This window comes from Heloderma suspectum, chromosome 5, assembly GCF_057233095.1.
Source record: "Heloderma suspectum isolate Gila_16-S chromosome 5, 16-S_ref, whole genome shotgun sequence".
NCBI lineage: Eukaryota > Metazoa > Chordata > Lepidosauria > Squamata > Helodermatidae > Heloderma > Heloderma suspectum.
In genome coordinates this window covers 220,836,319-220,854,688 of record NC_139462.1, presented here as the reverse complement: position 1 = coordinate 220,854,688, position 18,370 = coordinate 220,836,319, and the positions used below count along the sequence as shown (strand labels likewise).

At 42.1% G+C, this 18,370-nt stretch overlaps 1 protein-coding gene across 22 annotated transcripts in view; it reads right to left on the bottom strand.

The window, feature by feature from the left end:
* The window catches only part of KMT2C (lysine methyltransferase 2C), a 255,472-nt gene that overhangs the window by 23,301 nt on the left and 213,801 nt on the right, over positions 1-18,370 (bottom strand). For 17 of the 22 annotated variants that reach the window (XM_084859346.1, XM_084859349.1, XM_084859339.1 and 14 more), the window contains 9 exons: positions 12,556-14,256; positions 8,901-9,113; positions 6,364-6,528; positions 3,582-3,723; positions 2,742-2,889; positions 2,306-2,484; positions 2,074-2,204; positions 1,149-1,401; positions 538-677 (listed from right to left, as the gene is read on the bottom strand). In XM_084859346.1, coding sequence (XP_084715472.1) covers positions 538-677; positions 1,149-1,401; positions 2,074-2,204; positions 2,306-2,484; positions 2,742-2,889; positions 3,582-3,723; positions 6,364-6,528; positions 8,901-9,113; positions 12,556-14,256 — 3,072 coding nt within the window. The remainder of the gene's footprint in view (positions 1-537; positions 678-1,148; positions 1,402-2,073; positions 2,205-2,305; positions 2,485-2,741; positions 2,890-3,581; positions 3,724-6,363; positions 6,529-8,900; positions 9,114-12,555; positions 14,257-18,370) is intronic. The other 5 variants (XM_084859347.1, XM_084859340.1, XM_084859345.1 and 2 more) reach the window with 3 other exon arrangements.

Below are 18,370 nucleotides of genomic sequence, written 5' to 3'. Positions count from 1 at the left end.
TCAAAAAGGTAAAAACATTATCACAAGAAATGCTGGCATGTTGCCTTGTATCCACATGATCAATCACACTGACATTCCTTTAGATATGATTTTGATTCAACAGAATTACCTACCAGGTAGTGAAAAATAATATCAAGCCAAAATTAAATTGGCTGTTGATAACAGTTTGGAGGCATGCCAAGCTTCTGAAATTTGTACTTGAAACATTCTGGTATTTGTATGCAGAATAGAGAGCCCCTAGCAATGTTCATATTTCTAAAGCCAATGCAATGGCTGAAATTATATGAGAGCAAGAGAGGAAAAATGACTTCTCAAGTTATTCTTGCACTGCCAGAGATTTCTTGTTAGCAAAAGAGAAATCTCTCTGATTTCTCCCATCCTCCAAAAACAATAAAGCAGAGCAATAATTAAATAGCTATACACAATGCAAGGTATAAAACATATAGGAATCTACCCAACCCCTTTTTGGACCTAGCCCTATAAGCAGAAATTTTTTTAGAATTTTTTTAAAAACGTGTTTCACTTTTACAGTAGTACCTGTTTCAGGAAAGGTAGATCTTTGAAAGATTTCCGTACTCCACTGCCCAGAACTACTACTTTACAATGGGAACACCATTGTGGCCTCAACACTGAACCATCTGCAACATTTGGACTGTGCGCCTTATAGCCTGCCAAAACTTAACATGATAAGAAAACAAATGTGTGAATATGTATCATTTCATTAGAAGTAACAAGGCTATGGGGTGTGCCTTACCCCCACAAATTACTTGCCATGCTTTGCCCCCCACTCAGCGCAGAGCCCCATTTTCCTGATGTGTGAAGCAACATACCTCTCTGACCACCACTAAAACCTATTTTGCCCTTCCTGTGTTCACTACCGTGTTTTTTCTAGTGCTTTGACTCACATTTTAGCAGTTTGGGATTGAATATGATAGAATCATTAAGTATATCTCCCCTTGGAAGTGGTACAACCCTCCCGCAAAATATTTTACAACTATGTCTTTTATCACTGTGACCAGAACACACTTCGTATTATTGACAAGAAACAGGAAAATGAAGCAGAAATGCATTTGTTTCCTCACCTCAAAATCTAATTTTCAAGACTAGTTATAAAAATCGTCATCATTAATGAACTTATGCTGACTCACCATTACTACTTGGAGGAAATGGCGCATGATGTTGTTTGAGTCCATAAGGCCCTGTTAGTCCAGGAGGGCCTACACTGCCTGGCTGAGGACCATGAAGTAATAAATGCTGTCTGTACTCAAACGCTGGATTTCCTCTGTGAGAGTTCATCATTCCCATAGAGGACGGAACATCTGACGCATTGCTAACTTCATAACTGTTAGGAATTCTGACATGCAAAAGGTTGGAAAATGCAGCCACCACACTACCAATATTCTATAGTGGAAAAAGAAAAAAAAATCTCTGTTTTTAATTAAATAGGAGTGAGCAGAACTGGAGGAGTAAAGATTGCAACCCCCCTCCCCCGAATGCAATTACCCAGTTTTGGTGAGTTTGGGGACATGATGGTTGTAAAACAGGAGAAATACTGAACTTACTCAGATAGGCTACGTGGCAACATCAGGAAGCTTAGTCAGAGTGATGGCAGTGCTTCCTGGGCTCACTCTGTTTTGGCTTCATGGCATTGCCACATAGGTTATCACGTAGTCAATTAGATTTGCTAACATCAATGCACTGCCTATGTGATCCCTGATTAGCTGGGATCCCCTCAGCAAGAATCCCCTGTTGTTTTTTAAAAGGCATCAAAGTTGCAGATCAAGGGAAGTAGCAGCTGCAAACACCACATGAAAAAGGCAAGCAAAGATACATAACCCCCGCCAACCCAACCCCCCAACCCCCATTTTGCATCAGAAATGCTTGTGGGCATTATTTCAGTGCAGTTCTATAATTTAATGAAACGGCATTGAAACCAATTACCGGAGTTTACAACAACTGTTGTACAAATGTTGCACAAATAAAAGTAAAAACCATTACATCAACTGGAGACTGGAGACTGCATACAACATTGTAAGAGCTTACAGGTGACTTCATGGAACTTGATCTCCTTACCTCTGCGGCTGTGGGATGTAAAGTAATTGCTATGGATACCAGGCCAGATTTGGGGCCATTTTGGGAAGGTCCAAGCTGAGAGCCAAAGAAACCAGGTTCTGTTTTGATATAATTCCTTTTTGCTTCTGAACCTTAATTTAGAGAGGGAGAGAGAAGAAATGAAACATTAAGATGAGCTGCTAGATAATGCAGGTAGAGAAAATAGTACATTTAGAATGTATTTTGGCATTACCTTTTCCAGTACTGGTAGGTAGGATTGGAATGATAGGAGATGGGACAGGTTCTGGCATCTCTTCCTTTACAGCTGATAGATCAGGGTACCTGCTTATTTCCATGCCCATTACACTCTCAGGAGATGAAGAAGGAACAAAGCTGTCTGGAGTGTCTCTATCATCACAAGGATCCTGAACTCTGGGAAGAAAAATAAAACTAGAAGTGCTGGAAATGCTATTTACATGTAGATGGGTAATGTGAATATCAAGAGATTGACCCAAGAAGGTGACAGCAATTTGGAGGAAATTTCAATCTAATTCAAATTTATCTGGTCTTTTCACAACAATAGCAAAAAATACCATTTGGAGCAGTAATAGTCTTCCCAGAGTTTAGCAGCACCAGGAAGCACCTGAGATATCAGGCAGCCAACACAAAGTTTAGAGAAAACACATTACCTTAACTCTTCATGATTGTTATGAGGCGGGGTTGGAAGGGAAGCAGGAACATCCACACTTTTAGGACCCTGAGCCATGGCTCTGGCTAACAGATCATCCTGTGGTCTGAAAGGCAGCTGAAACTGCTTCGGTCCAAGAGCTTTGGTAACTGAAAGGCAGCAAGAACAGACTCAATGAATGACTCAACACATTTAGAGACATATGTTGCAAAAAAAATCCAATCCAAAAATGGATCCTAACTTCCACTCATACTTCTTTTACTTTAAATTAAATTGACAAGTGGGTTAGTAGCCAAAGCCCTGAAAACTGGCAGCATTCCTCTGTTCATATAAATAAAAGGGGAGAAAATCATAGTGCCCTTAATCCTTTGTCAGGGTTTTGAAGGTGTGTGTGTGTGTGTTTCAAGAGAGAACAACTTAAAAGCTACTGCCCTTAGACAACTCTCAAACAACAAGACCTAAGACCCAAAAGCTGTTGGGCCCTTATGCTTAAGAATATCAGTGAGCAGAAACAGTGTACAAGCATGTTGTAATAAATTCCAACACCTGCAGAGGTATCTAGATGCACAGAATTCCAGGGTCAACTCCACAGCTATCTTGATTGGCTCAGTCACATTAACTTTATGTAAACACAGAACGTTTTTGACATTTTGGGCACATTTCAGCACAGAATATTCTTTGACATTCTTCCCATTTATTTTGTAGGAAATGCAAAGAAAACTTCAAAGCATTCTTTTGTAAAGTGGCATACAATTTTACAAGAAGTAGATCCAGATCTCACTGCAGACAATTTGAAAGGCGCAAGGGCATGATGCTCTGGCATATGTAAACAACAACTTACCATCATGTCCGCCCAGAATTCCAGCCTTTGTAGCAAGTTCTTCAGTGGTTGCAAATCCATTTACCATTTTTTGACAAGTCACAGGTGGAGGTGTAGGAGGGAGAGAGGCTGGAGGAGTAGGAGGGTTACTGAGGTTATTCTGCTGTGTGAGAAGAAAGGATTTCAAGTTAGTTTTCAGAAAGATTTTCTGGTAAAGATGTATATTTAGTGACTGGTAATGTAAACTACATGCAAAGGGCCCTTGCTGGTCTATGATCGTAATAAAATTGATTGGTTGATGGATGCAAAGGGCCCATCAGAATGCACATAGTTTTCTTTTAATGTAACTATGCTTCTACCAGCCCCACTGGCTTGGTTCACACATTACACCAAACTATGGTTTGGTGCTATGAGAATTGAGTTCACATTCTCCCCCTGCTTCCACATGCTCAGAGTAATTCATTACTTGCTGATGGCGGCTGGACTCGATGGTCTTGTAGGCCGCTTCCAACCCTACTGTACTATTCTATTATTCTATGATTTTTGACAAAACATAGTTTGCTGGTGTAGATGAACATGCAAATTATGGTTTGCACCATTTGCAGGGCAAATCCAAACCATAATTTGCAAGCTTGGTTTGGTATTACACCTGAGCCATTGCATACAAAGTGAGAAAAGAAACTACTTTGGATTTTATTCTTAGAACTGGCTCTCAAGCAGTTTCTCACTCTTAAGAGATAATAAGAATACATACTAGAGATGGGAGAGGTGCACACTGCTCAGAAGCAGACTAGGCAGGGCACTGTTGTGGGGAAGTGGATGGGGCTTCATGAATCCTCATGCCAGCAAGTACATGTGCATACATCTGTAAAGTTTTTTTAAACTTTAAAAACCATTCTAGGCTCTAGAACAGCGGGTGTCATTCATTACCAGCTCCACCTAGTGCAACAGTGCTGATTCCACTTTTGAGTGCTAATTTTGCTTTCTCCAGGTACTGGTTAAAGTGCAACAAAAACTTACGAAACTGGTTTAACCAGAAGCCATGGAGGGTGAGAAAAAAAAATGAATGTGCACCCTGGGCAACAATGACTTTATATGATGTCATTAAAAAAAACTTTAGAAATCAGCAACTGGTAGGTCTTGGATTAAATCTGACACCCAGCCCCATGTACTGCCATCTTGACACCCAGCTGCCTACCCTAGAGGCAAAACCAGGGATAGAGGTAGGCAGCATTTAAGGTGATGGAATTTAGCAGGAGGTGGATTTAAATGTGTGACATGACCCACGTGGCAAAACAAAGAGCCAACGGAGTTGGAATAGGACTAAGAAGACCATGCTTCAAGTCTGCTTCCTCATCAAGCTGACAGGGTAGCCAGGGGCCTGTTTGTTTGTTTGTTTATTTATTTATTTCTATACCGCCCAATAGCCGAAGCTCTCTGGGCGGTTCACAAAAATTAAAACCAAACAACACACAATAAAACAATTTAAAATATATAGAACATTAAAACCACAATATAACAATACAACCACAATAAAACCTAGCAGCAGTGCAGGAGTTTAAAATACAGATTTAAAACAACAAAGATAAAAATTTAGAAAGCTAAAATGCTAAAATGCCTGGGAAAACAAAAAGGTCTTCACCTGGCGCCGAAAGGAATACAATGTAGGCGCCAGGCGAACCTCACTAGGGAGCTCACTAGGCCTGTCACCATCTCAGCCTAACCTAACTCACAGGGCTGCTGTGAGGACAAATGGAGGGTGATTAACCATGTATGTTACACCCTTGAACAAAGGGTGGATTTTAAATATAATATATGAAAGGAAGAAAACTAACTGCTGAGCAGAGTTTTATTTGTGGAAGTCATGAAGCAATGCAGGAGAATCACAATGGAGTTAGTACAGCTTTACAGTGGGGGAAGGAACTGGGAATTTCATTTGTTCCAATCCCTATAGTCCCTTTATTCAGAACTCTAAACACTTGACCTACTGTATCTTTAACAGACAATTTTGTTATCATTTTTGTTAACAGACATACCAGGGATGTGCAGCCAAATGCCAATTTCCCAGTTAACCTTTTATTTATGTATTTACGGAATGTATATCCTGCCCTTCAGTAAATACTCTCAAGGCATCTCACAAAACAATAAAACATATCAACTAGTAATAACAAAATTAAAGCAGCAGAAGAATAAAAACAACAAGCATCAGAGGGACAAGAATAACATTAATTTCCGTGGATGTTTTAAAAGGGCTTTGCCTGGTGCTGGAAGGACATAAGAGTAGGCACCAAGTGAGAGATTGTTCCATCTTGGAGTGCCACAGCCCAAAAGACCCTCTTCACCAGTCACCACTTGACTAACTCCAGAAGGTGGGGCACCCAAGGAAGGACCTCCAGCAACAACAACCTCAACACATAGACAGGCAGATGTGGGAAAGATAGTCCTGGTCCTTTAATTAAGCAGTACTTTTCTGCTTGAAATTATTTTGCATTTGTACTGCACTGGGAATTCAGGAGGTTTTTTTAATCTAAAAGCTATGATTATAACTTTCACTATTGCATCAATTTGAAAAGATAGTTAACAAAATATTTTTATAATATGAGTAACAACATATAATATGCCCCACTACTTTCCAATGAAGAAGAACATGCACAAAGCTGAAGATGACAGTGGAAGAAAAACAAAATTATCTTTTTAGATATAGAATGGTCTGATTAATCACCAAGATACAACTAGTGGTTAATCCCACTGTTTTTGTTTCTTACAGAACTTCTGGAGAACCTATGTAGAAAAGAAAATACACCTTGTAGATTAGCTGAGAATAGTAATCTGATACCCCATCAAGCGTAGCGCTACCAAAGCTTCCCATAAGGCGACTTCCACTATTCAGATGGCCACTGCCATAAGGAAGGAAGTGGGCAAAACTCACTCCAATTATTGGCTCCATTAAAGGCAGCAAAGAGAGTTGCTGTAGGAAAAGATGGGTAGTTATGATTATCACACTTATAAAATGCATCATAAACAAATGGTAAATTTCTACTTAATTAGACTAAGATTATTACTACCATCAGAAGCCCAGGTTTTACCCACTTATCACATAGTAGCATTAAGGTAGTCCAGTAAGTACTTTACTTGAAGCCCTTCAAACATAAGCTCATATCATCCCATGTAGTCTTCCCTTCAGGGAAGCAGCCTCTACCAATATATCTTAATTTGGACACAAAACCAGTGAACACAGTCAGTGACAGTGACTCTCAAAATGTGGAGCATTGCAATTGTTGCATAACCCTCTGTCTTAATGATAAATGGTATATTAACAGGGAACACAAATTATTTACAGCTTATTAGAATGGAATTATGTATAATGCTTTCATGATTATTTGGAATATGTAATGGTTCTAGCTCTCCCATCTCACCTCCAGATCTCAATGCCTTCTTCTTGTCTTCGTTAACCACCCTCCTTCTTTCCAGTAAACTTCTTCATCATTCACCCCACAGTGCTATGCCTGTCCTTACTAAGTTTCCTCTTGTTTGCCATGCTCTTTGCCTTCCTATCCATGTACCTGGCTGCCTTTCTTCCTTGACACACCCAACAACTTGCTAAAGCTAACTCTGCCCAGATAGGTGAATCTGGGATCGGCTAATCTGAACAGCCTGGTTTCTGATATTTACTACAAGCCCCCTGGGGCACAGAGGAAAAAGGGGTATTTTGATCGTCGGTGCTCAGTCACTAAGCTCTGTTCCTTTGGAGACAACAACCCACCATGAGTTATCACCCATGGCGGCTTGTCGTGATGTTTGAACCTGGTGTGGTTTCTGCAGGGTGGCTTATTTTTCAGGAACAAGCCACCCTAAGAACCCATGGCTTGTTGTTGGGGTGTTCAGGGTGGCTTGTTCTGATATCTGAACCTGGCAAAGTGGAGTCTGCATGGCTTGTTTGAAAGGGCTACAGAGGCACTCAGCAAGGGCAGCAAAAAACCTGACCGCTCCTCGCAGTGCCATCCACCTCTCCTCCTCCAGCTTGGTGCTTTATTTGACAGCAACTAGATTTATCCCCTTGTGAACCAAGTTAGCACAGCTATGGGTTTATGCATGATTTACTTACCTCTAGGTAAGCACACGCACCCCCAATTCAGGACCATGGTGATTCAGGAGGAGGGGATTTAAGCTTCCCCCCTTCCTGTTTTCATGCTGAAATCCCCACCCCCACCATGGGGGATGGTAAAAAAAGAAAAGAAAAATAGTCTTATTTTTTCTAACCATTCCCCATGGGGGCAGGGGTATATTTTGGCATGAAAACAGGAGGGCAGAAAGTTTAAATCCCCTCCCCCCTCCCCGAATTGCCATGGTCCTGAGTTGGGGGCATGCAAACTTACCCAGAGGTAAGTCAACCATGCATACATGCATAGCTGTGTTAGGAAAAGGAACAGGCTGCAAGGAGCAGCCAAGGAGGCTTTTTTTAAGTGTTGAAGGAAGAAAATAAAACTCTCAGCCACCTCAACCTAAAAATAAGGTAAGCATGCCCCCCCTCCCACCGCCCCCAGCTCCACTCAGAAGGTATGGCATATGTCTTCGCAAGGCAAGAAAGGGGCTGGACAGAGAATCTCATCACAGCAGGGGTATAGAGTAGCTGTGCTACAGTAGCTCCTGGGATACGTGCAGGAGACAGGTGGGAGCTGAAAGTTGGAAACAAGCCATGACAAGCCTCAAAGAGGCTTATCGTCGGTTGGCACCATCATGGGTTAGCAATCAAATAACCAACCCATGGTGGCTTGCTCTCAGGGTGGCTTATCATGATGTGCAAACCAGCCCACAATAAAACTGGTCCTTTAGAAGAGATACATAAGAGGGCAAGACTGTGCTGACTCACTCACTGAGAGACAATAAAGATGTGTGCCCTCACATTCCCTCAGAATCTTTTATGCTTTGGGGGCTTCTAGTCATCATTCTGTAATATAGCAAACATTACATTAAAATATACAAGGAGAAACTGTTTAATCAAGGCCTAAAACACGGATGTTACACTGCAGGGAGCAACAAGCCAAATATGTCAGCACCATCATAGGTCACAATAAATGCAGGATGTGGACTGCACTATCAAATGTACTTCAGCATTCACATGCATGAATGTCTAGGCTTATAGCTATTCTGAATATGCAAACATGCTAAAAAGAGAAGAATGTAGGTGTGCTGGATGTGACCATATTGTTCAATACAGCAAATCACATCAAATCAAATTTGATGTGAATACAGTAAGAAACTTAAAACTGTAGCTGAAGTCTTTCACTTGGCTCATTTTCTCCCCAAACTTTTCTATGATGACATGCCTTCAGGGCTCACCTGTTTTAACTGCATAAATGTTTCTGCATTAGGGTAAATAGCCTGCTTTTCTTCTTCCTCTTTTTTTCTCCTCTTAGTCCGAGGTGCTGCCTTCTCACCTGCCCTCTGAGTTCGCTTGTTTCGTTGTTTTTTCATTTCATGTCCTAAATCTGCTCTCTGAATCTGGCTGTTACCACATCCAAATGTACCTTGCAATGGATTCCCTAAAGACTGCTTATGGAGAAAAGAACATAAACATATATCAGTTTACTTTAACTTAGTTTACTATATTACTTAGTTTAAAATTTTGTTTCATATTTCTATAAAGCCACAATAAAAGACTATTTACATCCTTGCCAAGCAATGCTATTATAACTCAGGCATTGCTTTATTAACTTTTTATTATGCAATGGTCATTATATAGAACTAGCAAGATGCTCACCAAATGGTAAGAACATGAATATAAAGATGAGGTATATAGCTGTATGTAGGCAAGTGGCAACCATAGCTTCCTTTCCCTGTTCAAATTGCTTCATATATCATCCTTGATTCCTCCTTTATTAAATCCTAAGCCTCCTCCATAGCTTGTTTCCAAGCTAAATTTGGCCCTTTTGATGATCTGCAGACACTACAGAGGGCCAAACAGTTAGATTTAGCTTGGAAATGAACTAAATTTAACCCTACTGTGTGTGTGCATGTGTGTGTACATGCGTGCGAGAGAGAGAGAGAGAATGAAAGGGAGGGAGGGAGGGAGAGAAAACAAAGGTGAAAATATAAGAAAAATGTTTTGGGCTCATTATACAATACATGAAGTGTTATTGCCATTCATTTCTCCTTATATTAGTTAAGTTTTAAAAGTCAGAACTTTTTAGATTTGTCGTAACAAAGAAGCACGACTTCTTTGTTACAGCACTCATTCCAGTGCAACTAATGTTCACTAAGCCAATGGTCTTCTAATGTATCTGACACAAAGCCCATCGATAATTCCAACTGCAACATAACACCCAATTAACATTATTTATTACACATCCCGATCTTTCCCCTTAGCTCGTTAAGTTGAACAGATACAAAGGACAACAGCAGTGCTTCCACAATTATAAAATTACGCAGAAGAGAGAATTTCAGGAGGTACAGCTTGCCACACAGAGGTGAGAAAAGCTGTACCTATTAAAGTCACCTTTGCTACACCGTTATCTGAGAAACAGGAGCATTTTTCCTCTCTCACTATTGCTTAAAAAGGAAGTTAAACAGAAAGAAAAACGGTGGTGGTACAATTGCTAGTGGGGTTAATAACTCACAGCTGGTCAAGGGAAACTGAAGATTTGAACTAACTCATCACACACCCGTGCTAAAGAAGCACTACAATTTCTGTGTGATCCCCTGCCACCCTCGCCCCAGTATTTTGTTAACTTCTTCTTTTGCCTAGCAGTTCCCAGAATCTCTGAGGGGGGCAATAATGGCCATGCACATGGCTAACAAAATCAGAAACTCCAGCACTTGAGAATAATTTTTCATAGACACAAATCAGCTCTCTGATCTGAGATTCTGATAATGCTGAACTTGATTGGCTTTCCAAGTATCATGGTCATTAAAAATGACTGCTTTTACATTTAATATGAAAATCACTTTTTAAAATATTGGTGTAATGTATTTACATACTAACAGATAGTACTACCATTCTAGCAATAGTGGTTTGATTCAGCTTTTGAGAAGATTAAGCAGTTACCAATTCACAACACCAGGTTTCCCCAGGGTTGCAGTTTTTAGTCTATGAACATGCAACAGTGACTCATTGGCAGACTCTTTAGCTATGAATTGTTGTAACTAGATTGGCTGACAGAATATATATTATCTAGTGTTTATCATTGCTAAAGCCATTTTTTTAAATAACCAAGATGCAAAATTTGTTTATTCTTGTTGATTATTAAAATCTCTGCTGTAACTAATCACTGTGCTCAACCTACTAACTTATATGAAGTAAGTGTGTACCTCAGCTGCTCAACTGCTAAGAAAAAAAGTCGCAAAACAAGAAGACAAACTCTTACAACTCCAATCAAATATACACAAAGGAGGCTTTTTTTTTTTTGGTTTTTACAGAATCTATTTAGGATGCAAACCCCATTGCCTCAAAAGAAATGCTAGGTTTATAATTATATAGAATCGTAACTCAGCTTACGAGCTTTAGCAACTCTAAACTGGATATTGACTAAGACATTTGATACACAGAGACAAGATTATTCACTCTCAGAAAACGGTGCAGTAATGCATTCATATAAAGAACATGTTCTGAAGTCAGGATAAACTAAAGTCTAAAACATAGGTGAGCAACTTGTGGCCTATAGATATTTTGTCCTACAACTCCCATGATCCCTTACCATTGGCTATGCTAGGGCTGATGAGAGTTATAGGCTAAAATATATGGAGGGCCACAAGTTGCCTGTCCCTGGTTAAAAATGATGGGAACAAAACACAATGGGACTTGGGTGTGTGTGCTCTCTCCTCTACTGTGGCCAGGTGGTGATGTTAGGAAGTGTTCACTTCCATTTTTGATTAGCTGCAGCTTTTCGTCCAAGCTGAACAAGCTGTGTCTAATCTTATGGTTTGCATGAAACAAGCCATTCAAAGCACAGATTATGAAGCTGGCTTGTTTCAAACAAGCCATTGTTAAGATTAACCAATGTTCAGAGTTTGGACATAACACTAAACTCCAGCATTTTTCTCCTTATGGCCATGCCAGAGGAGATGTTGGGAACACATGAGCCTGAGGCTCACTGTGGCTCATTTGTGCCATTTTAAACCACGGTTTTTCATGATATCTGTACTGGCACAATGACTAAAACAAAACAAAACACAAACAACGATGGGAAATGTAAATGTATCTGTATTGTCAATGTAAATGTATCTGGCTTACAACTAATGGGCATTAGCCAGCATAACTAAATAAAATCTCCATGTTCAGATGAAGTACCTCTCTGTACAAGACATCCCTGTCACAAGTAACTGTCACCTGTATGCCTGTGTTATGTACCTCCAAAGAGTTGGCAGTTGGAAAGAGAATGCTGACTAGATGGACCCTAATCTGATCCACTATGACAATTCTTATGTCCCTATTAACCTAAAAGCAGTTAGGTTAGGTGCTTTTAGGTTAACCTAAAAGCAGTCTTATAACACAATCCCACACATGTCTACTTGGTAGTTAGGCTCACTGAGTTAAATGAGACCTACTCCCAGGTAGCTGTGTATAGGACTGTAGTCTTAATGATGCTCTTTTAACAGCTCTGAAAATAAAAGGGAGAAAGATTTAATTTTAGCAGTCCCCCGCCCCACACACACATACCCAAGCGGCAGTGTTTGAAACTGTGGTAAAAAAAAAAAATCTAATATTGGTAAGAAGGAAATAGCTGCTGCCCAGCAACAAACAACAGGATGCTGGAACCATGTATTCAAAGACTGTGGGAGATGGTGAAGGGGTTCATGTTCTCAATCATGTTTCTTCACTTTCTGCTTTATGTGGTGAACCCTGGAGGAGTGTCTACAATAACAATAAACATAATCTTGGGGAACATTACCCTTAGAAATTTGTCCCTTTATAATTAATCAGTAGAATAAATTCATAATGCTGTATAATTTCCAATATTCTGAAAGTCTGGATATTATTATTTTAAAAAATGCTTACCATGCCACCGTCAACCAAGTCCTGTTTTTCCACAAATTTGCTCTCCTCAGTACTCTCTTCCAAGTGGAAGCTGCTATCTGATTTCTGATTGAGAAGAGAGGCAGATTTTTTGTTCTTAAGCAAGTGTTTGAGGAGCTCATTCCCTGATTCCCCTTTTGCTGTTGGGACACTGGCAGATTGTGCCTGACTCTGTGAAGAAGGGGCAGCCTGTGTTGTAGCTTTATCCTCTTCCACTTTAATGTCACATTGACTCTCCATCTTAGGCTCAGCTTGACTAGGGCACTGATCAGCTTCTGTCTTTTCCAGTCTAATTTCCTGAATGCTCACAGGAGCATCTGTCTTGACTTTGTCTGTCTCTGGGTTTATGCTTGATTGCTCAGGCAATTTGTTTTGTGGCAAATCGCTACTGGAGAGCTGACCTTTCAGTTCTAAGGAAGACTGACTCTCTCCAGTATTTGGAGTTGATGAACTTGGCAGCTCCTCTGCCTCCATTTCCCCTGGATGGCGTGCAAGTTCACCAGGCGTGCTCACTGTTGGGGTGGAGACTGCATCTGAAACAATCGGAGTTGGGGGTGCAGTTATATCTGAATGAGGTGTTGATGGGGTATTTATTGACTCAGCATCATCCTCTTTTTTCTTTTTTCTTGTTCTTTTCTTTTTGCCCTTCTCTTCTGGAATGATATCAGAATACAACTGAATGAGAGACTGACTTGTTCCAGGAAAGTTTGTTCCATGGGGCATGTTGGTGTCCTGACCACAAGCAGGACCACTGCCTGTTACTGGAGGAACCACAGGTAGACCTGTGGCAAATTGAGGTCTAACCTGGTATTGTGTAAAGCTGGCCCCAGAGATACTCCCATGTGATTTCTTAACAGGATGAAAAGTGGAACTTCCATCTGGAACCAGGGACTGATCGGGTCCAAAAGGGGAAGATCCCACTGGCTGTCGCTCACTACACTGCGGAAAGTTGGCAGCAGGTGGGGAGTTCAACGGTCCTTGCTGCAACATGGGTCCCATATGCTGCTGTTGATGCTGTGGAGATTGCTGAAGAGGGCGTGGGGGCCGCATAAAATCACAAGGTATATCAGAGCTGAAGTATGGTATTTGAGACAAGGAAGTTCTGGCATTTAATTCTGAGCCCATTGTACTGTGTTGCTCCATTTCCATCCTCTGCTGCAAAGCTCTCTGCCGATCCACCTCCTGCATAAGCTGAATTCTTTGCCTCTCCTGCTGCTCTCGCAAACGCTCCTTTCGCTCACGCTCTTGAAAACTTTCACTAAATGGGTTGTTGTCATCAAACTCTACACGTGGCGGGGGCCCTGACTGAACACTGGAGCTGGGAACTGAAACAGAAGTCGGAGTCACAGGGTTAACTGGCAGCTGTGTCATTGGAGGTGGCATCCTTGGTACATTGTGGGGGATGTGTGCTGGAGCAACACTGGGAGGTTGCCATCCAGGCAAGCTTGATATCCTAGGTGGATTGAGTTGCCCAGGAACAACAACTGAATGCTGCTGATGCTGGAGCTGTTGTGATACCATTGGGAAATTCTGCTGACCCATTGCTGGTGGTGATCCTCCTGGAACCACTGGAGGTTGAGAAGGCATGCCTGGCATCATTGCATGGGGTCCCATTCCACATTGTTGCTGTTTAATCCGATATTCTTCAATTAGTTCTGCATGCTCTTTTTGTTGCTTTCGTATCTGCAATGTAAACATGTCATTAACTGATGTCCTGCAAGAGCATTTTTTTGGTTCTCAAACTGCAGACTTCTGAGAAAAACAAGCCTAAATTATACAGTACAGTGAAAAAGATCTTTATAATCAAATATGAGGATAAAACATTTATAAGCTCTCTTATAATACTTATAAATGGCTGCTAATACCACCAGCTGACCAGCCACTCCTCTCCTTCTCAGGTATTTCAGAGCGGGGGCTGCCAGAGGAAGTGCCTCTGCATGTGCCTCAGCATCACACAAACTGCAACGCAAAGTGCGACACTAAGTGCACACTTAGTGTTGCACTTCAAGACGCACGGAGGAGCACATGAAGACCCCACCCGCCCCTTCTCCTGAGATACCAGCAACTAGTTACTAGCGCAAATAGCAGCAGCAGAGAGCAGCATCTTGAAAGACCAGGAAGAAAGGGGCAAATGCAGATTTTATCTGCTTCTCCTTAGCTGTTGCTCTCTTTTATATTGTTTTATATTTTAACATTTTAATATGTGCCTGGGAAGTCCACTGAGCAACTCAGGGGGTTGGGGAGGTGCCACCATAACTGTGGTCACGGGTAGGGGGAGGTATGGCATTGGCGGATTAACAGGCCAGCTGAGGAGAAGAGGGGCTAGACACCTTATGGGTATCCCCTCTTCTGGTTCTTTCCCCAAGCTGATGGTTCCTGGCAGCCTTACCAGCTTGCCCTCGGGTCTGGTGGTGCTGCTGCTGAATGCCAGGTCAGTCTAAAGTAAAATATCCCTCATCCATGATTTCATTGTGGATGAGGGTGCTGACCTGGTATGTATTACTGAGACCTGGGCGGGGGAACTGGGCGGGATTACTCTCTCCCAGCTATGTTCCAAAGAGAGACTTTGGAACCCTTGGTTGCACGCTGTGACGGGATTGCATGGCACTTTGAAGATAAAGTCACTCAGATTCGTAATGAATTGGACACCACAATTACTGCTGTTCCATTAGTAGAGGTGTTCAGGGCACCGTCTGGTCCAGTTTTATTGGATGAATTTCAGTTATTGAGGCCTGAGGATGTGGACAACGTGCTTGGCCAAGTCCGATCGACCACTTGTAAACTGCCCAGAGAGCTTCGGCTATTGGGCGGTATAGAAATGAAATAAATAAATAAATAAAACTTGTGTGCTTGACCCTTGCCCTTCATGGCTTATTACATCAAGCAAGGAGGTGATGTCCGGCTGGGTCCAGGAGGTTATAAATTCCTCCTTGAGAGAGGGAGAGGTGCTGACCTCTTTAAAAGAGGCGGTAATCAGACCACTCCTGAAAAACACTAACCTGGACCCAGAAGACGTTAACAATGACAGGGCAGTGGCCAACATCCCTTCCTGGGCAAGTTGCTTGAGCGGGTGGTTGCAGGACAGGTCCAGGCACTCTTGAATGAAACGGATTATCTGGATCCATTTCAATCGGGCTTCAGGCCCGGTTTTGGAACAGAAACTGCCTTGGTCGCCCTGTGGGATGACCTCTGCCGGGAGAGGGACAGGGGGAGTGCGACCCTGTTGATTTTCCTGGACTTCTCAGCAGCTTTTGATACCATCGACCATGTTATCCATCTGGACAGGTTGTCTGGGTTGGGAGTTGGAGGCACTACACAGCAGTGGTTCTGCTCCTACTTGGATGGCCGATTCCAGAAGTTAGTGCTGGGGGATTATTGCTCTGCATCATGGTAATTAAGCCATGGGGTTCCACAGGGCTCTGTTTTATCCCCCATGCTGTTTAACATCTACATGAAACGGCTGGGGGAGGTTATCTGGAGGTGCGGGCTGAGGTGCCATCAATATGCAGATGACACCTAGCTCTACTTCTAGTTCTCATCAAACCCAGGTGAGGCAGTGACTGTTCTGAATCAGTGCCTGGGTAATAGACTGAATGAGGGCCAATAAACTGAAACTAAATCCAGACAAGATAGAGGTACTGTTAGTGAGTGGTTTGTCTGCCTAGCTAGGTGATATTCAACCTGTTCTGGAGGGGGTTGCACTCCCTCTAAAGAATCAGGTTCGTAGTTTGGGGTTGCTCTTGGACTCAGAACTGTCACTTGAGGTACAGGTGAACTCAGTGGCACGGAACACTTTTTACCAGCTTAGGCTGGTATACCAACTACGCCCTTATCTGGACAGAGATAGCCTAGCTACAGTTATCCATGCTCTGATAACTACTCGTCTGGATTACTGCAATGTGTTATACATGGGGCTGCCTTTGAAAATGGTCTGGAAATTTCAGCTGGTCCAAAATAGGGCAGCTGTTAACAGGGACTGGCCAATGAGCTCATATTATGCTGGTACTTTTCCTGCAGCACTGGCTGCCAGTCCATTTCCGGGCCCGATTAACATTCAAAGCCCTTAATGGCTTGGGGCCAGGTTATCTGAAGGATCACCTCCTCCCATATGTGCTTGCCTGGACCGTAAGATCATCCTCAGTGGTCCTTCTCCGTGAGCCCCTGCCAAAGGAAGCGAGGCGGGTGGCTACTAGGAGGAGGGCCTTTTCTGCTGTGGCACCCCAACTGTGGAATGAGCTCCCTAGTGAGGTTCGCCTGGCACCTACATTGTATTCCTTCTGGCACCAGGTGAAGACCTTTTTATTTTCCCAGGCATTTTAGCATTTTAGCTTTCTAGTCTTTTAGCTTTGCTGTTTTAAATCTGTATTTTAAATCTCTGCATTGCTGCTAGGTTTTATTCTGGTTATATTGTTATATTGTGGTTTAAATGCTTTAATATTTTATATTGTTTTACTGTGTGCTTTTTTGTTTTAATTTTTGTGAACTGCCCAGAGAGCTTTGGCTATTGAGTGGTATATAAATGAAATGAAATTAAATAAATAAATATTTAACACCTTCTCTAACTGAATAGCAAGTGGTATTAATTTCTGTGATATAGACACTCACTCTGTTTTTGTCTTGTCTTCATTTGGGCCACATTAAAAATGTGACAGTTACTCTTTGCCAATGCATGGATGTTTGGTCTCACTATTCAGGCGTTTCACTTCTGTATTCATGCATATATGTTTACATGCTATCAACTGAGGCCAAAGAGTCATGCATCTGATAAAATGGACTCTAGTCCATGAATGCTGATACCACAATCAATTGGTTAGTCTGTAAGGTGCCGTAGGACTCTTTGTGATATGCAGATATTATTGTTGTTGTTGTTGTTGTCGTCTGTCTGTCTGTCTATACATGGATACCCTGCCTTCTCACGGTAAACCCTCACTAGGTGGCTTAAAAAGAGAAATAAAATTTTCACTAAGAATATAAGAGCCATGCTGGATCAGACCAAGGGTCTATCTAGTCCAGCATTCTATTCACACAATGGCCAACCAGTTGTTGACAGGAAACCCACAAGCAGGACATGAGTACAACATCACCCTCCCATTCATGTTCCCCAGCAACTGGTGTGCATAGGCATACCGCCTTGAATACTGGAGGCAATATATAACTATTAGAACTAGTAGCCATTGATAGCCTTCTCCTCCAAGAATTTGTCTAACACCTTTTTAAAGCCATCCAAATTGGTGGCCATCACTACGTCTTGTGGTAGCGAATTCCATAGTTTAACTATGAACGCTCCAAATGGATTATTGTCATCAAGCTACACATGGTGGAGGCCCTGGCTGAATATTGGAGCAATATACTGTTAAAAGAAGGAAGACCCCTAGGATGATGGTTTTGGAGGATCTCAACTTCCATACTAGGGCCACCAGATCTGGGGCAGCTCAGGATTTCATTGTTCGCCATGACAACCACAGGGTTTCGCAGCATCTTTCCCACCCAACACATGTAGGAGGACACATGTTTGATTTTTCTGGTGAAGCAGCCTAAGCTGCTAAAAGGCATTCCTAGCCAACAAAACCACCTGCACCTCCAGAGATAGCACAGAGTCCAGGAGAACCCTCAAACTGCACACCTGGCTCCTCAGGGGGAGTGCAACCCTGTCCAAAACGACTTGCAAACCTTAATCCAGAGCAGTGGTCTTCCCAGTCAGCAATACCTCCATCTTATCTGGACTATGTTTCAGCTTGTCTGCCCTCATCCATCCCAGAACTGCCTCCAAACACTTGTTCAGGATATCCACTAACTC